This window comes from Microtus pennsylvanicus, chromosome 17 (genome assembly GCF_037038515.1).
Source record: "Microtus pennsylvanicus isolate mMicPen1 chromosome 17, mMicPen1.hap1, whole genome shotgun sequence".
NCBI lineage: Eukaryota > Metazoa > Chordata > Mammalia > Rodentia > Cricetidae > Microtus > Microtus pennsylvanicus.
The window spans coordinates 32,708,250-32,731,103 of record NC_134595.1 but is presented as its reverse complement, the minus strand read 5'-3'; the positions used below and the strand labels follow the sequence as shown (position 1 = coordinate 32,731,103).

At 45.8% G+C, this 22,854-nt stretch overlaps 2 protein-coding genes across 3 annotated transcripts in view; both read left to right on the top strand.

The window, feature by feature from the left end:
• Sag (S-antigen visual arrestin) overlaps positions 1-3,437 on the top strand; it is a 32,268-nt gene extending 28,831 nt beyond the window's left edge. The window contains exons 12-14 of the mRNA XM_075951435.1: positions 137-192; positions 2,282-2,291; positions 3,249-3,437. Of these exons, the coding sequence (XP_075807550.1) occupies positions 137-192; positions 2,282-2,291; positions 3,249-3,357 (175 nt within the window). The 3' untranslated portion in view covers positions 3,358-3,437. The remainder of the gene's footprint in view (positions 1-136; positions 193-2,281; positions 2,292-3,248) is intronic.
• Positions 3,438-10,268: 6,831 nt separating this feature from the next.
• Positions 10,269-22,854, top strand: part of Dgkd (diacylglycerol kinase delta) — a 99,121-nt gene continuing 86,535 nt past the window's right edge. For both annotated transcript variants that reach the window (XM_075951289.1, XM_075951288.1), the window contains exon 1: positions 10,269-10,450. In XM_075951289.1, coding sequence (XP_075807404.1) covers positions 10,295-10,450 — 156 coding nt within the window. In that variant the 5' untranslated portion in view covers positions 10,269-10,294. The remainder of the gene's footprint in view (positions 10,451-22,854) is intronic.

The window sequence follows — 22,854 nt, the reverse complement described above, 5'->3', positions numbered from 1 at the left end:
TCGCCAGTTAGGATACAGAGGACTAAAAACACTAGCGGGGGGCCCCAACCACGCCTGAGTGAAGTTCCTCGTTCCACATTCCAGGAAATATATTTCAAATTCCTGCCTGACCAGCCTGTACTCTTCCTTTTTCTAGTGAGGTGGCCACGGAAGTGCCATTTCGCCTCATGCACCCACAGCCCGAGGACTCAGGTCAGTCATCATTGTCCGGGACACCTCTTACCCGTTCATTCATCACGGGCAGACTTACTGCACATTTATGTATCTCTGGTGTTCCTTGTGTACCCCTCAGCGCATGGGTGTCCTCCACAGGGTAACCAGGTCAGCCTGGAAGGGAGAACTAGCTCACCTACTGATTCCTGGGCCTGTCCACCGCCTGTCTGTGTGTAGAGGGTGTAGCTTTCCTACTCCTTTCTAGTCTCTGTTGGGTCTGAGTGGCCTCAGTTTTCTCAGGAACAATGTCACTGCAGCAGCCCTGCTGTCCCCAGACCTTGATTTAGGTTTAGAGATGATGTAAGGGACAAACCCTCTGAAGAACCCAAGGCATTGCTTTATGTAGAAACGAAAGGCCCCTCATTTGGAAGTGTCAATACGCATTTAGAAGGTGATACCTATTTTTGACAGCAGTGGCAGTGATGAGATTACAGAAAATACTAGAAAAGGTCTGCCTGGGTTCCCCCCATCCCCGTTCATTTGACGATCCATCCACTGACACTTTTGTGTGGATGCTAAGTGAAGCAATCGCTACACACATCTGTGAACACACTGAGACCCTCCCACTGTCCCTGCAAAGATGCGAATGGGATGACGTATGAGCTTGAGCTAGGAGGTTCTGAGAAGAAAAGTTCAGTGGAGGTAGGTGCACTGGTGTATGCCTGCCATCCCAGTGCTCAGGAGGCTGAGGCAGGAGGATCACAAGTCTGAGGCCAGCCTAGACTATAATGACAAGATGGTTAAAAAATAATGTCTCAAAGTGTCTTTGCCAAATATTTTAGACTTAAGCCCTCAGTACACTTTGCCAAAACCTTCCCGTTGAGGGGAAATACAGTCTAAGTCTTACATTTTTGTTCATTTATATTTGTCTCATTAAAATGCTATTTTAAACATTTATTTGAGACTAATCAGGATGGTAGTCCAGGAAAACATAGATTCAAGAAGTCTTGGAAATGTGCTCCTCGATACTTTTTCCCTTCCTTCCTTCTTCCCTCCCTCCTTTCCTCCTTTCTTCCCTCCCTTATTCCCTCCTTCTCTTCCTTTTTCTTTCCTCCTCCTTTTTCTCTTTCTTTTTTTCCTCCTAGGGATGAACTCAACATCTCATACATGTTAGGCAGGCATTCTAATACTGAGCCTTATCTCCAGGCGCCAAAAGAACCCCCTCCTTTTTTTTTAAAATGGTGTCCTGGTTCCCTTCAAAAATATCGAAAATACAGTCTCCTGATGCCACAGTTATGCTGGGTAGTTTTCTGGATCGAATTTTCTTTTTTGTTTTGTGAGACAGGGTTTCTCTGTGTAACCCTAGCAGTCCTGGAATTCACTCTGTAAATCAGGCTGGCCTTGAACTCACAGAGATCCTCCTGCCTCTGCTTCCCAAGTGCTGGCATTAAAGGTAGGCACCACCACCTGGCTATTTTTTGGAACTTTCAGCATAGGTGACTTACTTTGGAAGAAGTAGAGTTAGTCTTCCTTCGCTTAGAGTATTTTTACAGTCTGGTCATTATAGACCTTACATTAGCCAACTCATAATTTTAGGATGAAACAATGATCTTTTGTGCTTAAGATTTCAGAGAGTTGGGACTGGAGAGATGGCTCAAAACCCTAATGTCAGGGTTGCTGTCCTTGTGGTCTACCTATCCAGCCTCAAGATTCCTTTACTCAACAGAATAAGATTCTAGGGTATCTCATGCCAGGAGACGTTTTATTTTATTTTAAAATTTTATTGTGATGAGGGTTGAATCTAAGGCCTAGACGGTCCAGGCAAGTGCCTTCTTTTGTTATTTTGAGAAAGAGTCATGGTGGCACAGGTTTGTCATTTCAGCCACCAGGGGGGTCAAACAGGAGCCATGTGAGCTCAGTTAGCCTAGCAACTTAGTGGGAAGCCATCTTTGAAAAAGAAGAAAAAGTTGAAAAAGGGCTGGGAGACTGGAAGTTCAAGTTCATCCTCAGCCATATCATGAGTTTGAGGTTAACCCAGGATACATAAAGCCTCATTAAAAATAATAACTGATCTTCATCTCTCTCTCTTTCTCCCTTCTTCCTCCTCCCCTTTGTTCTGGTCCTACAGCAAAGGAGAGGTAAGCAATTTGGATGCTGCTCTGAGTTTTCCTGTTCCCCACAAACCCCTCTCAGAATGTCTGTGCAGAGTCCCTGTGTCCTTCTGCTTGTGAGAGCTTCAGATGTGTGCTCACATAATTATGCTGTCTTTCGTTCTGTAGGCTCTCACACTTTTCCTCTTGCTTGTGTTTGTTAAAGAGCTTTTAAAGCACAGTCTTAGCTAGGGGTGATGATTACCTTCAAGCCAGGAACCTGGGAGGCTGAGGCAGGAGATCACTTCAAGTTCAAGGCCAGCCTGGTCTATAGAGTGGGACTCTGTCACAAAAATAAAACAAAAGCCTAAAATCCCTGAAGAAAAAGGCATGATCCCTGTCCCATCCTGGAAATGACATGGTCCTTGTTAATCCTGGGGATGACATGCTCCCTGTTCTATCCTGGGGATGACATCATCCCTGTTCTATCCTGAGAATGACATGGTCCCCATCCATCCTGGGAATGACATGGTCCCTGTCCCATCCTGGAAATGACATGGTTCTTGTTAATCCTGGGGATGATATGGTCCCTGTTCTATCCTGGGGATGACATCATCCCTGTTCTATCCTGAGAATGACATGGTCCCCATCCATCCTGGGAATGACATGGTTCTTGTTAATCCTGGGGATGATATGGTCCCTGTTCTATCCTGGGGATGACATGGTCCCCATCCATCCTGGGGATGACATGGTCCCTATCCCATTGTGGGGGTGACATGGTCTCTGTCCTATCCTGGGGATGACATGGTCCTTGTTAATCCTGGGAATGACATGGTCCTTGTCCCATCCTGGGAGTGACATGGTCCATGTTCTGTCCTGGGAAACACATTCATCTTGAATTTGTTCCTTTACTGCAGAAAGATCAGTGGTCTTGCTTCATTCAGAATTTCATCTTCAGCTTCAGAGTTGTAAGCACAGACTAACGCCTTGTCTGTTTTCTTCTAGTGTTCAGGATGAAAACCTGGTTTTTGAGGAGTTTGCTCGCCAAAACCTGCAAGATGTTGGAGAAAACACAGAAAAGAAGAAAGATGAGGAGGCGGGCCAGGATGAGTGAAGAGTTAGCCTAGATGCCTGGGAATGGCTTATAGAGCTGGGTGTCTTGAGCAAAGCCCCCAGTAACCTTTCAGAGTTACACTAGATATGAAAGCATGCATGTTCTCCCAGAATAAAGTCTGTGGACCCTCTGATCACGAGTCAGGCTGGTTGACTGGGGCACTGGGCTGTTGTCAGTGACAAAGAAACCAATGCCTTTAGGGTCTCTGGAGCTTGGGAGTGAGGGGCAGCATCTAGATGAAAAGACAGCCTTTCACAGAGTGGCTCAGTGCCACTGTGTCCTTCCAGTGGAACTTTGGGGTGCCCAGGGCTTTCGAGCCCTGTTTCTCTGGACACACATAGAGTGATGAGTAAGTTTGGTTTTCTCACCAATCCTAACTTCAGGGCCCCTTCTGAGGCTCCTCAGGGAGCAGAAAACAAGTATAGACAAAATAGTCTAGAAAAAAGTATAGTCTAGAAAAAAGTATAGTCTAGAAAAAAGTATAGTCTAGAAAAAGTATAGTCTAGAAAAAAGTATAGTCTAGAAAAAGTATAGTCTAGGAAAAAAAGTATAGACAAAATAGTCTAGACATAGTCTAGAAAAAAAGTATAGTCTAGAAAAAAGTATAGTCTAGAAAAAGTATAGTCTAGACAAAAGTATAGTCTAGACAAAAGTATAGTCTAGAAAAAAGTATAGTCTAGAAAAAGTATAGTCTAGAAAAAAGTATAGACAAAATAGTCTAGACATAGTCTAGAAAAAAAGTATAGTCTAGAAAAAAGTATAGACAAAATAGTATAGACAAAAGAGCAGAAATCAAGTATAGACAAAAATACCCTTACGATTCCACTTTGGGGTCCAATCCCTGCTTGAACTTTTCCGTTGCTGGTCAAGTTTCTACTGGATGGAAACAACCAAACCAGACTTGGTTAATAAAAGGGGGCAGAATAGAAAAGAAGGCCCCTGGAGTGTCCAGAAAACTGGACCGAACTGAGGAACAACCTGAGCTCTCATGCCCCAGTGTGGCAGAAGCTGTCCTGAGAGCTCAGTTCAGAAGCTGGGACCGCCAGCCCCCCAGGCCATCCCAGCACCCAGCCTCTGCTGTCTGGGTCCTGGATTGCACTTCTGGGGAAGGAGAATCTAACCCAGCTTTGGCTTGGTGACCAATATCTCATGGCCAGCAGCGGGCAGAGCCCAGGCCTGGGGAAAGGGGCTTATCAAGACAGATGGACCTCATGATCATACTGTTATTACAGAGAGGGGAAATGGGAAATGCTTGGGGTCAGAGACAGAGGACAAGCCACAACAGGGGCTCTTCCAGGCCCTTTCAATCAGAAGGTTATGCCTGACTGTGGTACCCAACAACCTGTGTTGTACCAAACAATTCTCTTGGAAGCCATGTGGGGTGCTGTGTGTGTCCGGGTTAGGGGGAGATGGGATGGATGTGTGGCTCTCATCTATGTTTAGGAAGTAGAGAAGAGGAGTCTGGAGATTTCTGTACGGTTCAGCCTATTCACTAATAGCAATGTGTGTGTGTGTGTGTGTGTGTGTGTGTGTGTGTGTAACTAATTGCTTTTCTATCATTCTGACACAATACTTGACAGATATAACAGAAGGGAGGAAGGCTTTATTTTGGCTTGTGGTATGAGGAGATAGAGTTCATTGTGATTTGGAGAGCATGAGGAAGCTGATCCTATTGCATCTGTGATCAAGAGAGATGAACACCGGTGCTCAGCTTCCTCAGGATAAATCCCATGTCCTTAGAGATGCCTTCATAGAGATACCAGAGGTGTTTCCTAGGTGATTCTAAAAGTCCCTCAAGTTGACAATAAGGGTTAACCTTCACGGGGTATACTCCTGGGACTGGGTTTCTGATGCCAAGAGCAGCTGTAGAGAACTGAGGTTCTCTGTGCACAAAGGTGTCAACATCTGGATTTCAGGCATGCATGTGCCATGATGCCTGGGATTTGCCCAGCTATGCCTCCACATCCAATGCATGGGGCCCCACACAGACAATGCAAGGCTTGGACCTGTGTACTGACTTTGAGGTCCCCTGGTACTGGCAGAGATGAGGACTCATTTCTGAAGCTAAGAAAACAATAATGTAAGTAGAAACTTGCTGGTTAGCGGAGCAGACACAGACTATATTTTCTTTCTCCCAATCTAGGGAAAGAGCTTAGATACCATTGCATACTGCCGTCATGGTGCCCAGATAAAGGGATAGCATGGTTTTGGGGGAGCCCACACTGTGCTTCCTCGTGGTCTCATCCCCCTGCTTTTTGACCAGGCACAGTCTGCAGTGGTTGGCTCCTGGTGGGTGGAACTCCCTGCCAGTCAAGGAGGCTGGGACTCTGCCTAGTAGCTCCTGGTGAGAGAACCATCCTGTTGGTTCCTGCATTGCTTGACCCCAGGACATCCTAAGTCAGAGTGGACATTAATAGGCCCGACCTTTGGAGCAGTGTGGCCAAGAGAGACAGGAGGGAAGGGCCAAAGCGTGAGCCCTGGAGACCAGAGGTCAGAACAGTCCTTGTCCTCCAAGTTATTTTGGTGCTAAAACATCCAAAACAGGCCTCCAGGTGCTGATTTGTTTATACTGCAGCTGCAGAGGGAGTGGGGGCAGGAAACAAGCAGCCAGCTGCTCCAGCAAGCCTGCTGTGTGTGTGTGTGTGTGTGTGTGTGTGTGTATAGTACTGGCTCAGCTCAGCCTATACACATGTGTTCTTTGCTGACATACAGAACCCTTAGGAGATGGGAAGTTTGAGTGCAGGTTAAATGTGTGGCCCAGACTTTGGCCCAGAACTTTGGGGGCAGACAGGTGCATTTGGGACAAAGTTGATAGAAGAACTTATGGCATGTGCCTTTACCTATCCTATCATTTGACCCCTAAGATATACTGTTTTTCTGTTTATTTGTTTTTTTAATCTCTTCCCTCTTTCCATCAAAAGGGTCCTGGGAATCAAAGTCAGGTTGTCAGGTTTAGCAGCCTGTGCCTTGACCCACTGAGCTCTCTCCCCAGCCTAGTGGAAGAACTTGGGATAAAGCGCTGCCTCCAGCAACCAAAGGGCTGGAGAAGCATGAATTCCTGCCATTATTGAGTGCCTGCCTTACGCCAGGCATTTCACACAATATCCAGTTGCCCCAACAGTTGGTTCCACAAATGGTTCCATTTGTTAGGTGAGAAACTCAGTTCAGAGAGATTAGATAGCAGAGTTTGGCAGGCCAGAGAGGAGAGCAGGGTATTTATGACTAAACAATGGCTACCCTTTTGTTCTTTGAACATTTTGCTGACACAATTGCCATTGACGTGCAGTTGTGAGATATGATAGAGCCCTCATCGGGCTGCTGCTTTACCCAGTGGTCTCCTTTTGGAAAGCTATAGTAGTACAAGATTGCAGGCACGTGATTACCTTGGTAGAGTCCCCCTTTCTGGCTTGGATCTCCCCAATCTTCCCTCTTCTCCTGTGTGAATCTACTTTTCTGCGATCTTTTTTTCACATGCAAACTCTTCTGGGGGGCTGTAGGTTTTCCTGCTCTTTTGACATGTTCTATTGCCTGCCTTCCCATCCATTTCACAGGCCAGATAGTTAAGAGGTCCCAGGGTGGGGTGGGGCATGTAGGGGTGGGTGGAAGTCACGCACATTTAGAAGTTTGTGTGTGGTGAGGTGTTCTTATGGTTGTCACAAATGTCCTGAGGCCCAGAGAGTCTCTCTGTCAGACTCGGGGACTTGCATGTCACAGAGACGGATGAAGCTGGATGTGAGGTGTGTTATTACTGCCACCTTGGTATGCCCTCCAGGTGGGGTAAACTCCGGGCGCAGTGCATCATTAGACATGATTCACTGTGTGACTCACACGGGGAAAGAGACACCAGAGGGAATGTGCTCTTCCTAGCCAGCCGCCTTGGGGGAGTTGATGGCTCAGCCCTTGCTGAGATCTCCAAGGGAACCACATTGTACATTTACCAGGGAACAAAAGGGCTCCTTCACATGTCAAAAAAGAAAATCATGTCCAAGTTAGGTTTCTCTGCCTCCTGAGTACAATGTAATTCTTTCCAAGTCTAACACCCTTCTTCTAAGCACATGTTTTATTTCAAACAGTTTTAGACATATGAAAAGTGAGCACAGAAGGACCCACACTGTTTCCCGTTATTAATATCTTACATCAGTGCAGTACAGCGGCTCTACCAAGTGAATTGGCATTGACACATTCTTATTAAGCTAAACACATATTTTGCTCAGATTTCCTTACCCAATGGCCCTTTCCTGTTCCAAGCTCATGTCTGGGATCCACTTGACACACAGTCATCTTGTCTCCTTAGGCTCTTTGGCTGTGGCAATCTCCAGGGCCTTTTCCTAATTGCAGCTATCTATCCAACCCTATTTCTCCCTGCCGACTGCTGCTATCATGTTCTTACCCATGGCTTTGATTTCAAGAAATCAAGAACTCTGGAGCCCAGATGTACCCTAATCTTCTAGCAGGTGTAGTCAACACACCCAGCACCTCAAGCCAAACCCATTTCTTCCTTAGGTTTTGAGGCTCTTGCTGATGATGCTGCCATCCCCAGAAACCCCCACCATGGAAGGGTATCTAGATTCCCACTCCACTTTTGCGCTGTGAGCAGTTGGTCATCTTCCTCCTTCTGCTTTGTCTCCTGCCCGTCATCCCTATCTCTAAGACTACCACCTTGAAGCTGGCCCAGTCAGCTTTGAGTGGTTACAAGCCCTTTCTAATCCGTCCCTGTCTTCAGTTCCTTTCTAATCCATGGTACAATTCTCTATCTAGGTGCAGGAGTGCTTGGCTTCCCTTCCCCTCTCCATCATTCTCCTTCTATTCGGAGTAGGGTCTTGTTAATAGTTGAGGATGACTTCCGACTTGTGATCCTCCTGCCCCAGCTTTCTTGAGTGCTGGGATTGTAGCAGTGTGCTTGGCATTATGACCTCATCTTAGTGTCATTTCCCTTTCTTAAAAAAAAAACACTTTTTACGTTTAAAAATTTTATTTAGTGGCGTGAATAGGTGTGTGTGTACCATGGCACATGTGTCGAGGTCAGAGGAGTTTTCTTTCTGCCACATGAGTTTTAGGGATTGAGCTCAAGTCGTCATTCTGACAGTGAACACCCTTCCTTGCCATCTCACTGTCCCCACAGTTACCTTTTAAAGACCCACTCTACAAATACTGTCATAGTCACATTCTTGGGACTTGAGGGCCTTGAGGTCAAGACTTCAGTACTGAATTATGATGAGCTTCCTTCAGCCCCATATCTGTCTTTCTGTCCATGTTCTTCCTATGATAGGAACGTCCTCCAGGCCTTGGCTTCCTGGGAGACCAGCCCCAGACTTGGGAATCAGTTGGTCTGAGTTCATATCCTGCCTCCTTGGCATACTTAGGGTGTGATGCTTGAGCCTCCCCACTGGTGCTGTGGGGTGTGGCTGAGGGCTGTGTCTCATTCAGCAGGGACAGGAGCTCTATATTTGGGAGTTATCACTCTCAAGTGCAGGAGAGGTTGAACTGTGATGCAAGGACACCCACTCTGGTGACTGTTAAGGCCACATGTGGCTACTGAGGGCTGTCAATGTGATGAGTGCCACCGAGGAACTGATTTTTTTTTCTTAGTTAATTGGAGTCTTTATTTTTGGTTCTTTTTTAAAATGTCATTCTAGAGCTCAGGCAGGTCATGAACTCCCTAGTGCTAGTTAGTTAGTTAGTTGGGATTTAAATATAAGTAGTTGCATGTAGCTAGTGGCTACAGCATAGGGTAGAGTGTCCCGGTTCACCCAGGGGTCCCAGGTCTTTTCTACAACATTCCTGCATTGGGCCTGGTCATCCTCTGCGCTGGCCATGAGAGTCCTGGCTTCATCTTTGTGGCAGATGGCATCCTGTGGCTCCTGGCGGTGTTTGACTTATGTGCCTCTGGAAAGAGTGGTCCAGCATGGGGAGGGTCAGAGCCTCCTGCTGATGGGCAGGACCCGGTCTCTAGCAAGAGCCTTCTGAAAGGGTGAGGAGATGGCTAGGCAGACCCCACTGACTTACCCCTTCCAGCCAGGCACAATAGAAGGGTAGCACATTCTCTTAGATGGCACTGAATCCTTTTCCATTTCAGTGTGTCCCAAACAGCCCAAACTCAAGTGACTCCTTCTCCTCCTCTTTTGCCCCAGTGTAGAGTTCATTCTGATCACATCGGCCTTCCTTTAGTGCCCCATCACTCCTTATGAATCTCAGTTCCCTTTTCTATCTCTCAGCCCCACCCAGTAATTCAGGGTGGCTACTTGCCTCAATACTTCAAAGCCTGGATCATAGCTCCCAGCTTTGTGACCCAGCCAGGACCAGCTTAACTCTCCCCTTCTGCCCCCTTCTCCCCTAGCTACTTGCTGCCCTCAGGCCTCAGCAGAAAAGACCAGTTCTCCCCCACCCCCCAATCTGGTCCTCAAAGCCTCATTTGACCCCACAAGCTCTCCAAGGTTTTTATCTTAATGCCATTTTCTTTCCTCTAAGCCACAGCACAGATCTGGCCTCCACCTAGAACATAGTTCCCTGGTTAGGGAGAAGCCCAGTTTACTTTCTCCATCTCTCCTTTACAGTGGCCTTAACAGAAGTTCTGTCTTCTCTCCCTCCCAGTGGACGTGTATACACGCATCCACTCTGCAAACTGTTTCACATAGTACAGCAGCCTCCTAGAGGTCACTTACTCGGGAGTGAAAAAAGCAAAGTGTACTTAGAAAGAAGAAACAGAAATGTATTCCAAGAAGAAAACGACAGACGACAGAAGAAAGAGGTGGTTCAGGCAGAAACAACCACGACTGGACAAGCAAGCCTGCGTCTGCGCCCACTGCCTATGGGGGCGCGGTGGGGTGGGGCGCCGGCCTCTAGGCCCCGCCCCACTTCAGGCCCCGCCCCGGGCTCTCGGCCCATCCCATCCCATCCCCGCCCCGCCCCCCCGTGGCGCGCGCGCTGGCCGGGCAGCATGGCGGCGGCGGCGGGCGCCCCTCCGCCGGGTCCGCCTCAGCCTCCTCCGCCGCCGCCGCCTGAGGAGTCGTCCGACAGCGAACCCGAGGCTGAGCCCGGCTCCCCACAGAAGCTTATCCGTAAAGTGTCCACGTCGGGCCAGATCCGGCAGAAGGTGAGCCCGCGGCGTCGGCCCTGCGCGCGCCCCTCACGCCGCGGTCCCTGCCGAGGCCCGTGACCGTGTGCAAGCAGCCGCCCAGGCCCAGCCCGGCCGAGGTCCCGCGATCGCTGCCGCCTGGCCGAGCGCGCGACCGCCTAACGGGCCGCGGGGACCGGGCCGCAGGGACGGGGCTGCGGGGACTGGGCGCAGGTGGGCGCCGCCGCTGACGAGACTGAGGCCCGGCGTGCTGCTGTGTCGCTCCGGGGACCACAGGCGCCCTCTCCCCAAGGCCCGGGGGGGTCTGTACGTCTGAGAACTGGGCTCTGCTTCCCGTACTCACCTGTTTTGGCCTTACCCTCCAGTGCCCACCCTGCTGCGTGGTCCTCAACACCGCCCCCCCCCCCAGGTCCCGAAAGGGCAGGGATGCGCGTGTAGTGGCCGCTTCCCCCTCCCTCCTCGGGAAAGCCGGGGACTCCTCAGCCGCTGGGCACAGAAGTCTCCGCGGAGAACTCCAGCCGCTCGGGAAGCAGTGCCTAGAGACGCATGCCTTTTTGTTTTCTTTCCCGAAGAATAAAGTTGCTCCCTTTGCTTTCCCTTCCTTGCCCCTCTTGAAAGCCGCGTATGGTTTCTTGCCGAGGTGAGCCCTCCTGGTTGGAAGGGCTTCCTCAGGCAGGTGGCTGGACAGGTGGCGGAGAGCAGGTTGCCACCGTGGGGCATCCCTGGCAGTTCCGGCTGGCACGGGCTTGCTCATCCTGCTGCAGTGCGCTTTTCCTCCGCGGGCCAGTTAGTTTACTGGGAGAGCCATTTCTTGCTTTATCATCTGTCAGCCTCCGTTACTTGCGATTGGGGGTGGGGGGGGCACATTTAGTTGCTGCCGCGTTACCCTGTTGTGTGAGGTGCCCCAGTCATTCTGCACGTGGGATCGAACACCTGTGCTATTCTAACTATAACGCGAACAGTCCCGGTGATGATAGAGCAATTGTATGTAACGAGATTCTCCGGTTTCTCTTGGGTTAGCTTTGGGTACTTGGGCTAATTTGTTTAGAGTTGGTGGTAACTAGTATTCCTCATTCTGCCCTAATGGGTTAGGGACTGAAGTGGAGCAGTTAAGTGACTTGCCCAGGGTGGCAGAAATAATAAAACACGGGTCTGGGTTTGAACCTTGATGAGGATCTCACTGATGGGAAGCAATTTCTTCATCTAAGGGTTACTTGTCAGGGAGAGGACCTCTATTCTTGTTATGTTATAATATAGTAGTTGCTGTGGAAAATTTGAACGTTGCATCTGAAAGTTTGGGCACTCCTGGAAATGGTCAGTGGCTCAGGTTGAGTGGAAGAGGCAGGAAAGATCATCCAGGGTCAGGTGTGAAGGCCCAGCCGGAGAAAGCACCAGTGAAGGCCATTCTAGGCCTGGGAGTAATGAGCGGATGTGCCCCAGGAACATGTTTAGGGAGCCCTGATACCAATAGGAATGCCCTTTCCTAGTGCTTGGACCTTAAGATAGGTACTGGGGTGAGGCAGATCAGATCCTGTGATTGAATAAAGTGATGGAATGAAGGCCAAGATCATGTTGGAGAGGATGGACTCCTCTGAGCTTCAAGTGAGTCCAGCATTTTATTGGTCAGGATTTTACTTCCTCAGGATGAAAACAAAAGCTGCTTTACCAGCTGTTCTGGTTGGTGGGGGGAGTGGTGGTTATTGTGTTAAAAATACATCCCGAGGACTTATGTTCAGAATATGTTCACATCTGCTGTACAGATAGCTCAGGGCTGATTTTCCTTCTGGGTTGCTAGAGCTTGTCAGGATGTGGGAATGGTGAGGTTTACAGTGTGTGCAATAACTCCCTTTTGTAGCAGAGATGCCATTCACAATTTTTTTTTGTTTATGTGTGTGGTACATAGTGCAAGCTTCCAAATGATGTGCTCAGAACCCTCTCTCACTGTTTGACCAGAGGGGTTCAGTTCAGCGGAGCCGTGACACAGGTGCTAGAGAACAGAGCGTGAAAGCTATAGTCAGTGAGGCAATTGGGAAATGAAGTAACATCCAGGAAGTCACTGCTACCACAGCGGAGGGACAAAGGTCTAAGGGAGGAGACCACAGAGACAGCGGGTCTCCTCTAGACACTGGAATTGTGGAGTCTCACCTGACAGAGCTCAGGGAGGATAGAGCTGTCACTACACGTATACTAACCTCCTTCTGCCTGGGCATCCTGCCTGTAAAGGTCACCTCCTCTGCCATTTGAAACACATCAGAAGAACCAGAGATGGATCGGAGGACCAGCTGGCCCCGAATCAGAGCTGTATGTATGACAGGCTTTCCAAACATTAGTCTGCTGCAGCCTCTAGCCATCTGCATTAGGGGAAAATTGGTAGTGGTCTTCAGTTTCAGTGTAAACTGTTAGCTCCCTGATGCTGGGTGGAGGACTGACTGGGCCTTAGAATGTGTATTTCTAGCAAGCTTCTAAAGTCATTGATACTGCTGTCCAGGAAGTATGCTCTGAGAAGCAAGACCCTAGGGCAGTCCTGCAGAGAAAGAAGCCTTCCCAATCTCCTCATACATATCCTGGTCATAAGGAGTTTTGAACGTTTTCCTCTAAGCTTCTCCTGAAAATTTGACGTGTGTAGATTTGGGATGACTATTTATGACATGTTTGATTGATTTTTTTTTGTTTGAATTCTTTGCATTTGAATCTGCCCCTAGAAAACACATGACTTCTTTTGTGTTTTCTGCGCACAATACACAATAATGACTCCAGGACCACATAGCTAGGGTGGAAAGAGAAAACAGGTAATTAATGCATTGAGCAGTGAGCTTATAAGCACTTGGGAGCATATTTTGAAATTTGAGTAAATAATAGCTTTTTAAGCTATTATTTAAGATAGAATTTTGTTATGTTTTTAAAAAGTTAACTTTTTTAAAAATTTGAATATAGGAATGTTTGATATCTTCTTTCTTTTCTTTTTTGAGCTAGGGTTTCTCTTTGTAGCCTTGGCTGTCCTGGAACTCGGTTTGTAGACCAAGTTGGTCTCAAACTCAGATATTTGCCTTCCTCTGCTTCCAAGTGCTGGGATTAAAGGCATAAACACCCCAAAGAAATGTTTATGTTTCTGATTTCAAGTATAAAGCTTATTTTTTCCTTTGTGAAATGAAAGTTAGTAGAAATTAAGTAAAGGGTTCAAGTTTTATTTCTTATTTTACTGTTTGAAGGGACAGGGTCTCATGTAGTCCAGGCTAGCCTTGAACTGTCTACATCATTGAGGATGACCTTGAACTTCTGTCCTTTTGTCCTGCCTCATTGTCACACGCCTACCACTCTTAGTTTTGCAGTTCTGGAAATTGAATTCAGGGCCTCAATGCTAGATAAGCTGCCTACCAACTGAGCTATATGTCCCCAGCCCTCAAGTTTAAAAGACTTGAAAAACTCAGGTTTATGAAACAACTGTGGCTGGGAAGTTGGGTAGAATGCTCACCTACAGGTGAAAGCCCTGTACCAAATAAACCAGGTGTGATGGGGCATGCCTGAATCCTAGTCATTGGAGATGAGAGCTGGAGAATCAGGAGTTTAGGGCCATCCTTGGAAACCAGCCTGGAGTACAGGACTCTGTTTTAGAAAAGGGGTCGGGGTGGGGAAGATAACTCACATGTCATTTGATTTACTCATGTAAGTACGGATCAGCTGAGTGTAGTGGCACATGTCTGTAATCCCATGTGCTCTGGAGGCTGCGGCAGAAGGGGCTATGTTAACAAGATCCCGTCATAAGAAACAAAAGAAAGACTGTATAGTTGGGTGGCTGTTAGTATATTCACAGTTGTGCAGCTGTCACCACAGCCAATTTTAGAACATTTTCATCACCCACCCGTTTCCTCTCAGCTCTCCTAACCCTAGCAACTACTCATGTTCTTGCTGTCTCGGTGCTTCTCCATTCTGCTTATTTTTTAGAACTAGACTCATTTAGTATGTTTTCTTTTGTGTTTTGTTTCATTCAGCTATTTAATTTTTTAAAGTTAGCATATAAAGTGATGGGCTTTATTAGGGTACTCATACACATCATTGTACTTATATTCAGTGTATTTTCAGGATTCCTCCAAGTTATAGTATGTGTCAGTACTATATCTGTTTATTACTTAATATTCCACAATAAAAATATGCTTCATCTTATACACTTATAAATGAATGGATAGTAGGGTTACTTCTGCTTTTTGACCTTTCAGAAACACCCCTATGAACATTTGCATGCATGTCCTTTTGTTTTGTGCAGACATGCCCTCATTTCTCGTGGATTCTAGGAGTAGAATTTTTGGGCCATATGGAAACACTGTTTAACCTTTTGAGGAACTGCTTTGAGGAACTTCTGGGATGTCTTAGAGTGGTTGCACCATTTTACATTTTCAACAGTGTTGTGTGTGAGGAGGAGGCTCCAGGTCTCTGCATCCTTAGTCATGCTTACCTTTTGTTTATTATAGCTGTTCTTGTAGGTGTGAAGTAGTGTAAGATTTTTTCTTTCATTTTTTTTTTCCTGTGCTAGAGATGAAGCCAGGGCCTCATGTGGGCTAGGCAAGTGCTGTATCATTGAGTGACTGACGCTTCTGGCCCTATAAATGTTCAAATCTTCCACAGCATTTACTGTATAATAATGTCACATGTACTGGAGTCATCTCTCCACTAGACCAGCAACCCCTAGAAGGAAAAACCCTCCCATCAGTTCAAACCCAGAAAACAATAGCTGCTATCCAAAGCTGTTCAGGTTAGTCTTAGTAAGGTCTTCAGGTCTTGACATGCCAAGTGTTGTGCCAGGCACTTGCTGCCCTCTTGATCAGCATTAACTTTCAGAGAGGTAAGCCAGGAGTCCAGTCAGAGGTAAGTCAGAAGTCCAGCTATAAAGTTAATCAGAAGAGATGATGTTAATGAGGCCACAGTGCTTTGAAAAGAGATCAGGGTGAGACTAACCTGAACACAGGGAGAGCTGCCTACATCTGCTTGAGCCACATTGGTGAGTGCAATGCTAAGTTGCAGTGCCGGATGTAAGATACTGGTTAGACTCTGAGGAGGAGCAGGGTGCTTGATAAATGTGAATGTGACATTTGTATTGTATTTGTCTTTGGAATTAGTACTGGGGTCTGTAGTAGGTATAGTGTTTCCCCAAAATACGATCTAGCCCAACCTCAGATATGATCTTATTAAGTCTTTGCAGTTAGCTAAAGATCTTGAATTTAGGATGAACTTTGATGTCTGGTATCTTAATAAGAGGAACTTTGGATCCAGAGACCCAGAGGAAGAAGTCATGTATAAATAGCTAGCTACTGGTGCTAGCAAGATGGCTCAGCAAATAAGGCATTTGCCTCGTAAGCCCAGAAGCCTGTTTGATCCCTAGAACCCACCTAAAGGTTGAAGCAAAGAGCCAACTCCACAGGATTGTCCTCTGTCTTCCACACATGCACTGTAGCATGCAACCCCCTCCACTACACACATAAATAAGTAATTGGAGGAAAAACCCAGCTGGATACTGTCACTGTCACAGCCACAAACTCAACAGTGTCGTGGGAACTAGAGGAGTCATGCTTGGAATCTCCGCTGGAACCAGCAGAGGAGGGTGGCTCTGCTGAACCCTGCATTTCAGACCTAGACTCCAGCACTGTGACAATAAATTTTCCATGTTTCAGCCTTGTAGGCTGTGGGGCTTGGTTCCAGAGGTCCAGGATGTTAGACACAGGGTATCCTGGGGCTGACACCGAAGGGGCTGGGAGTCTGAGTTCTGTTGTGGAGTGCCTCTGGAAGGCTGAAGTGTCAGATTTGGCTAAAAGGTAGGAGTCCTGGATGGACTTCACCATTTAAGTTCAGACTCTCAAAAACCACTTCTGAGGAATGTTATGAAGTATAAGTAACACCATGGAAGGGCTGAAGGCTTGTTTGAAATTGCATAGTCCCATGAAGTCAAAACTATGCTAGAATGCCAGGGACTGAGATTCCTCAGAGAAGCACCTCCAGGATGTTGTATGTTGTGCCTGTCAGGTATTTATTTATTTTTTGGTTTTGGTTTTTCAAGACAGGGTTTCTCTGTAGCTATGGAGCCTGTCCTGGAACTAACTCTTGTAGACCAGGCTAGCCTTGAACTCACAGAGATCTGCTGCTTGCCTCTGCCTCCCAAGTGCTGGATTAAAGGTGTGCACCACCACTGCCTGGTGTGCCTGTCAGTTTTTAAACTCATAATAAAAAGGTGACACACAGGAGACAGGGCTTTTGAGATAAGCCAGCAGCCAGCCAGCTATAGAGGCAGATCAGGGAGTCAGGGCTTGAGAGACGCAGGCTAGAAGGATAACTCAGCAGTTAAGAACACATTCTTTTTCTGGAGAAGACTCAAGTTCAGTTCCTAGCACTTATGTTGGACACCACCAACTGCTTGTAAGTTAGTTCCAAGAATTACAGGCACTTGCACGCGTGTGCACGCGCGCGCGCACATACACACACACTAATAAAAATAGCTGGGCATCGGTGGTGCACACTTTTAATTCCAGCACTCAGGAGGCAGAGGCAGGTGCACCTCTGAGTTCAAGGTCAGCTTGGTCTATAGATTCAATTCCAGGATATCCAGGAATACACAGAGAAACCCTGTCTTGAAAAACCAAAACAACAAAAACAACAACAAAAAAACCAAAATAAAACCAAACAAAAAACTCTAAACCCAAACCAACAGATGGCCAACTATCAAGACAGATAGATATTGCCTTTAAAATTTGTTATGGACATTGCCTTTATACTTATGTTCAAGCAGATAAAGGACCATTAGAATTTTCAGACAATCTGAAATTATTCCCAACAGTCAAATGAAGGTTCTAAGACTAAAGATTGTTATAAACAAAATTAAGTAGTCAGTGGAGGAGTAGATATACCTAAGAAACTGCAGTGGCCCAGAACATAGCTCCAAAGGAAGCAGCTACAAGGAAACCCGAGGACATGAAGAATGTAAAATCTGGTGATGGGTGAGATGACTCAGAGGGTAAAGGGACTTGCCACTAAATCCAGTGCCCTGAGTTCAGTCCCCAAGCTCACACCGTGAAAGAGAGAACCAATTCCAGAAAGTTGTCCTCTGACCACCTCATGTATACCACAGCACAAGCATACCCCTGTCCAAATAAATAGATGTGGATAGTAACTTTGTCTTTGGGTTTAAAACATGTATAGATTAAATACAATAATGTCATGAAAGAAAGGCAAACAGTAAAGCTATTTTAAAAAGCTATTTAATGTTAAACTAGTTAAGGATATGAGTCCTAATCTGTGTAGTAGCTCTAAAATAGCTGTGGACTGTGTGATGCTATAAATCAAGGACCGGGAAACTGAATGGAAAAAAAAGAGAGAGGAAAAAAAAAAGGAAAGGAAAGGATATAACTGCTCCTAAGTATGGTAGAGAAGAAAGTTTATTGTAGATAAAAGAGAGAGCATAGGTAGAGACAGGGACATCTGAGAGAGTCCGCAGTGGACATGACCAGACTGAGCTGGGCCCTGTGGAGAGAGGGAGTGGAAGGGAGAGGAGAAAGAAGGGAACAAAGTGTAGCAGTCTGGAGGCCAAAGATACAAAAGGGGTGGGTAACCAAAATGTCTAGATTACATAGGGAAGAGCCTCTGGGGAAAGGGCAGCCCAGCCTCTGAACTGTAGAATTCAGGATAGAGGATGGTGATGCCAGCCATCCTCTGTAACAGGTAGGGACTGCAGGTTGCTGGGGGAATCTGGAGGCCCACTTTAATTTGTTAAATAGGCATTTTAGCCAATTTTGCTGTGTTTGAAACTTATCAGAAATGATATAATAAACTCTAGAGAAGAAGGCAAGAAAAGAGACAAAAATGGATGCTCAACAAGTGAGACAAAAGGGAAGCAAACAGTAAGGATTCTAAAGTCTTAGTGTAGCCATAAGCTTACGTTGGCTTAAGTTAGGGGAATGTAGCACAGAAGCAGAGTACGTACTCATTTGCCTAGCATGCATGAAGTCCTGGGTTTTAGTCCAGCACCATATATATGTAAGTGGATTTAAGTTCTAGCTAAGAGAGAGTATGTAAACTAAACTTATCTAAGCTATTTAAAATGACACATTTAAAATGCAGATGTAAGAGATTAAAAATAAAGCAATGGGGAAAGTAATGCAAAGATTAACCAAAAGAAAATTGATGTATTAGCTTTAATATCCAATAAAGTAGGCCAAGGCCAAAGTTATATATAAAGGTATAATACTGATAAATGAGCTTAAATAAGATTTGAGGTTCAATAATTAAAAACTTGTAAGAAATTTGTAAGTATGTAATAATACCACCTCAACCTATGTAAAAGAAAAACTAACACAAGTATAACAGGAATCTCAAATGTCCACAGTCTGGCAGCACACAACCCTTAGCATTCCTAGGAGAGGTGGGAGGGTCAGAAGTTTAAGGTCACCCTCTGCTGCACTCTCTGCTGCAAGTTTGAGGCTAGCCTGGGATACTTGAGACCTTGTTACAAAACAAAACAAAGCAATACCCTTTTCCTCCCTTAAGTCACAGCAGGATTTACTTTTTTTGAGGCAGTGTCTTGTTACAAGGCCCTTGTTGGCCTCAAATTCACAGCAGTCTTCCTGCCTCAATCTCCTGAGTGCTGGGATTACAGGTGTGCATCACCATACACAGCTTCATAGTGGAGCAATTTAATATATGTGTCTCAGGTGGTGTTAGGACAAAGCAGAATGTAAGGAAACTGTAAAGAAAAAGAATGTAAGGATGTAGCAGAACCCAACAATATGGCAACCACAGAATTTAATTCTCAAATGTATAGACACATTTGCCAGAATTCCTCATGTCCTGATTACAAGGCAAGTTTCAGCAATGTTCACAGGAGTGCAACTGTACGGAATATGTTTTCTGATAACAGAGGAATTAAATAAGACAAAGAAAATCCCAAGAGTGCATTTGGAGATTTAGGAGTCTATTTCTAAGTAATTTGTGGGCCAAAGAAAGCTAGAAATACTTTTTGAGTTGAATGATAGCAAAAAATATGTATGTATCTCTAATTCCAGCACTTAGGAGGCTGAGGATAAGTGTGAGGACAGGTGGGGCTACAGGCTAAAACCCTTCCTCTTAAATAAAAGCCCCAAACACTGACAACTAAACAACCAAACAATAAACAACAACCAGCCAGTCAAACAAGTCAACCAAACAGCCAACAAGCAAACAACAACCAGCTACCAACTAACCTCCAACCAACCAACCACCAACCAACTAACCACCAACCAACCAACAACCAGCCACACAACTAACTCCCCAGCTACCAACCAACAACCAACTACCAACCAACAGCCAACAAGCAAGCAACCAACCAACCAACCACCAACCAACTAATCAATAACTAACAAACTACCAACCACCCACCCAATTACCAACGAACCAACAACCAACCAACCAATTATCCAACCAATCAACAGCCAACAAAAAAACAAACCCAAATCAACTGAACCAACCAACCAGCCAAACAAAGCAAGCACAACATCGAGTAGGATGTAGTTGGAGTCACATCTAGAGAAAATTTCCATCAATTACTGTAGGCACTAGAAAAGAAGACATGTTGGAAAGGCATGAAATTCAAAGACAACACACTGAATCCAAAGAAAATAGAATACTTTGTTTAAAAAAGAAGAGTATGTACAAGTACTGTGGCGGGGGGAACTCAGGAAATCAGCTAAAAGCAGTTATAGGTACAGGTGAAAGGAGGCTGGAGAGCTGTGTTCATTAAGAGGTAAGAAGTCTGTTAATAGGATCCAAATTGATAAGATGGCTCTGGTTGTGGTTACTTGATAAGATGCTGCCAATCCCCACAGGTAGGGATGATGGCAGCCGGTACCAGGGTGGATACAATTAGCTCTCCATCTTAAGAGAGGACTCTGTTGGAAGAGGTTGATGACTCTCATGAGGCAATGAGGCCCTTTTCTAAGGCAGATGCCATAAGTGAATAAAGACCAACTTGGGGGTTTTGTTTTGATCATCCCCACCCCTGTGTGTTATACTGGATTAAACTTTTCCCTCCTTTCCACCCTGCCCCAAATCACCGTGTAGCAGCTATGGGGATGGTTTATCCCAGCCCAGAGACAGGTGAGGGTGACAGTGGATTAGTATGTTCAGAGACAGGAGGGAGGGCAGGGAAGAGATGTGGGGAGAGAAGAAGAGGAGCTTTAGTGAAGGCTAGAAAAGGTGAGTGACCTGGTTTCAGCAGAAGAGTGGTCTGCAGGCCATCCCAGAAAACCTCAGCAGGTACCTCATAAATACACCGTAGCTTTTCCTCTATCACAGCAGGTCTTTGTATCTAAAACATACTAACACAATACACTAACATCAGATATAGAGATAATTTTTACATTTCCGTGACCGAATCCAAGTGCCTTTTTGGCTTCCCTCATAGGACAGGTACTAGTTAGTATATGTATTGAGCTGATTATCTTGGCTCTAGTTTCTTAAGCAAGAACAGCTCCCTCCCTCCTTTTCTCCCCACCATGACAGTAAATGCTTAAGAGGTAAGGGCAACTAACTGTCTTGTAAGATCTCTGTCTGATTGTTTCCTTATGGGTCTTTTCTCATTGTTCTTTTATCCTATGTTTCCTGTAACCTGGAAGTGAGAGGTCTCAGAGACTCCTTAAGATTCAGGCTGGTGTTTGGAGAAACTCTGAACTCTGTAATGCATTCCACAGAAGCTGTCCTGTCATCTTGTCCCTCTGAACTATCATCATTAGATGTTTTCATAGACACATGGGGTTCTTTTCAGTTAGTAAGTTATCTGAGTGGTGCTTCCTAGGCATTGTGCAAACATCTCTTTTCCAGCTTTTACACATACTTTTTAGCCTTTAAGTATAATACTTGTCTGAGTGTATAAAATGGAGAATCCTTGAATCATCTGTTCTGCCACTTATTCTCTCTCTCTGTGTGTAGTTTTGGGGTTTTTTTTGTTTTTTGTTTTTTTGTTTTTTGAGACAGAGATTTTCTGTGTAGTCCTGGCTGTTTTTGAACTCATTCTGTAGAGCAGGCTGGCCTTGAACTCAGAGATCTACCTGCCTCTGCCTTCTGAGTGCTGGGATTAAAGGTGTGTGTGCCACCACCGCCTGGCATTATGTTGTTGTTGCCTATGTTGTCACTATGTATACAGTCCAGTCTGGCCTGAAATTAAGATCCTTCTGCCTTAGTCTCCCAAATGCTGGGAGTATAGGCATGTGACACAACATCTAGCAAGTCATTATTTTTGTTTTAATTTTTTATTATTTTTGATTTTAGATAGGGTCTCACTGTATATCTCTGGCTGGCCTGGAATTCACTACATACATAGATCAGGCTGACTTTGAATTCACAGTAATATGCCTGCCTCTGTCTTCTAAGAACTGAGATCAAAGGCGTGTGTCACCATACCTAGCTATTTTTAATCAAAGTTTTTACTTAATATTTTATGTGTATTTGTGTATTTACTTGTACATATAAACTACAAGAGAACTTTTGGTAGTTGGTATTCTCCTTTCTACTATAAGTTCCAGGGATGAGCATTTTAACCCACTGAACCATGTTGTTGACCCGACAGTTGATTATTATTATTATTGTTGTTATTATTATTTTAAATACAGGGTATCTCTGTTATGTAGCCCAGACCATTTGGAACTTGTTATGTGCCGTGCACCGTGCCCCTGTGTCTGCGCTCTGTGCGCTGGCACCCAGTTCGCGAGCTTCGGGCAAGGGGGCTGGAGGTTAAAATACACAAACACGCACAGATAGAGAGACAGCGACACGGGTCATCCTTGAATTCCCCAAGAATGCCCCCTTTATTGTGTTCAGGGGCAGATTATATAGAGATGCCACGCCCCAGCCAAATCCACCAGAAACCACTCTCCTGCCATCAGGAACTCCTGAAGGTCTCGTGCTCAGAGCAGCTGTAAGCACTCAGATCAGGGGATTACAAGAAATTCAGGATCTGGGGTTTCACTGCTCCCAACAGCTATGTAGACTAGGTTGGCAGTTTTTGATTTTGATGCTTTCATTATCTCTTTTTTTTCTGAGATAGCTCTCTGTTCCAGCTGTAGTCTTTGTAGACCTGCTTGCTGTATTACCATCTGCTTCATGAGGATAGAGCCTCAGAGTTGTAGTTGTGTGGCAAAGGGGACACAGGTGCATCCTGTAGCAGAGGAGGTGTGCAGAGTGTGACATTGTATATCTCCCTCCTCTGCCTAGGACAGGAGTGCCTGTTGGTCCTGGTACTTCAGGCTTGTGGGCCTTTGCTTACCCTTTATGCGCTGGATTAGGTTTAGGCTTGAGTTTCCTTCCTGAAAAAGTCTCGCAACCTTCTCCCTAGCAGGTCCTCTTTGGTCTCCTGTTGTATCCTCTTGTATTATTTTGTACAGTTCCTACTTTTCGTAGGCCAGATGGTCTGA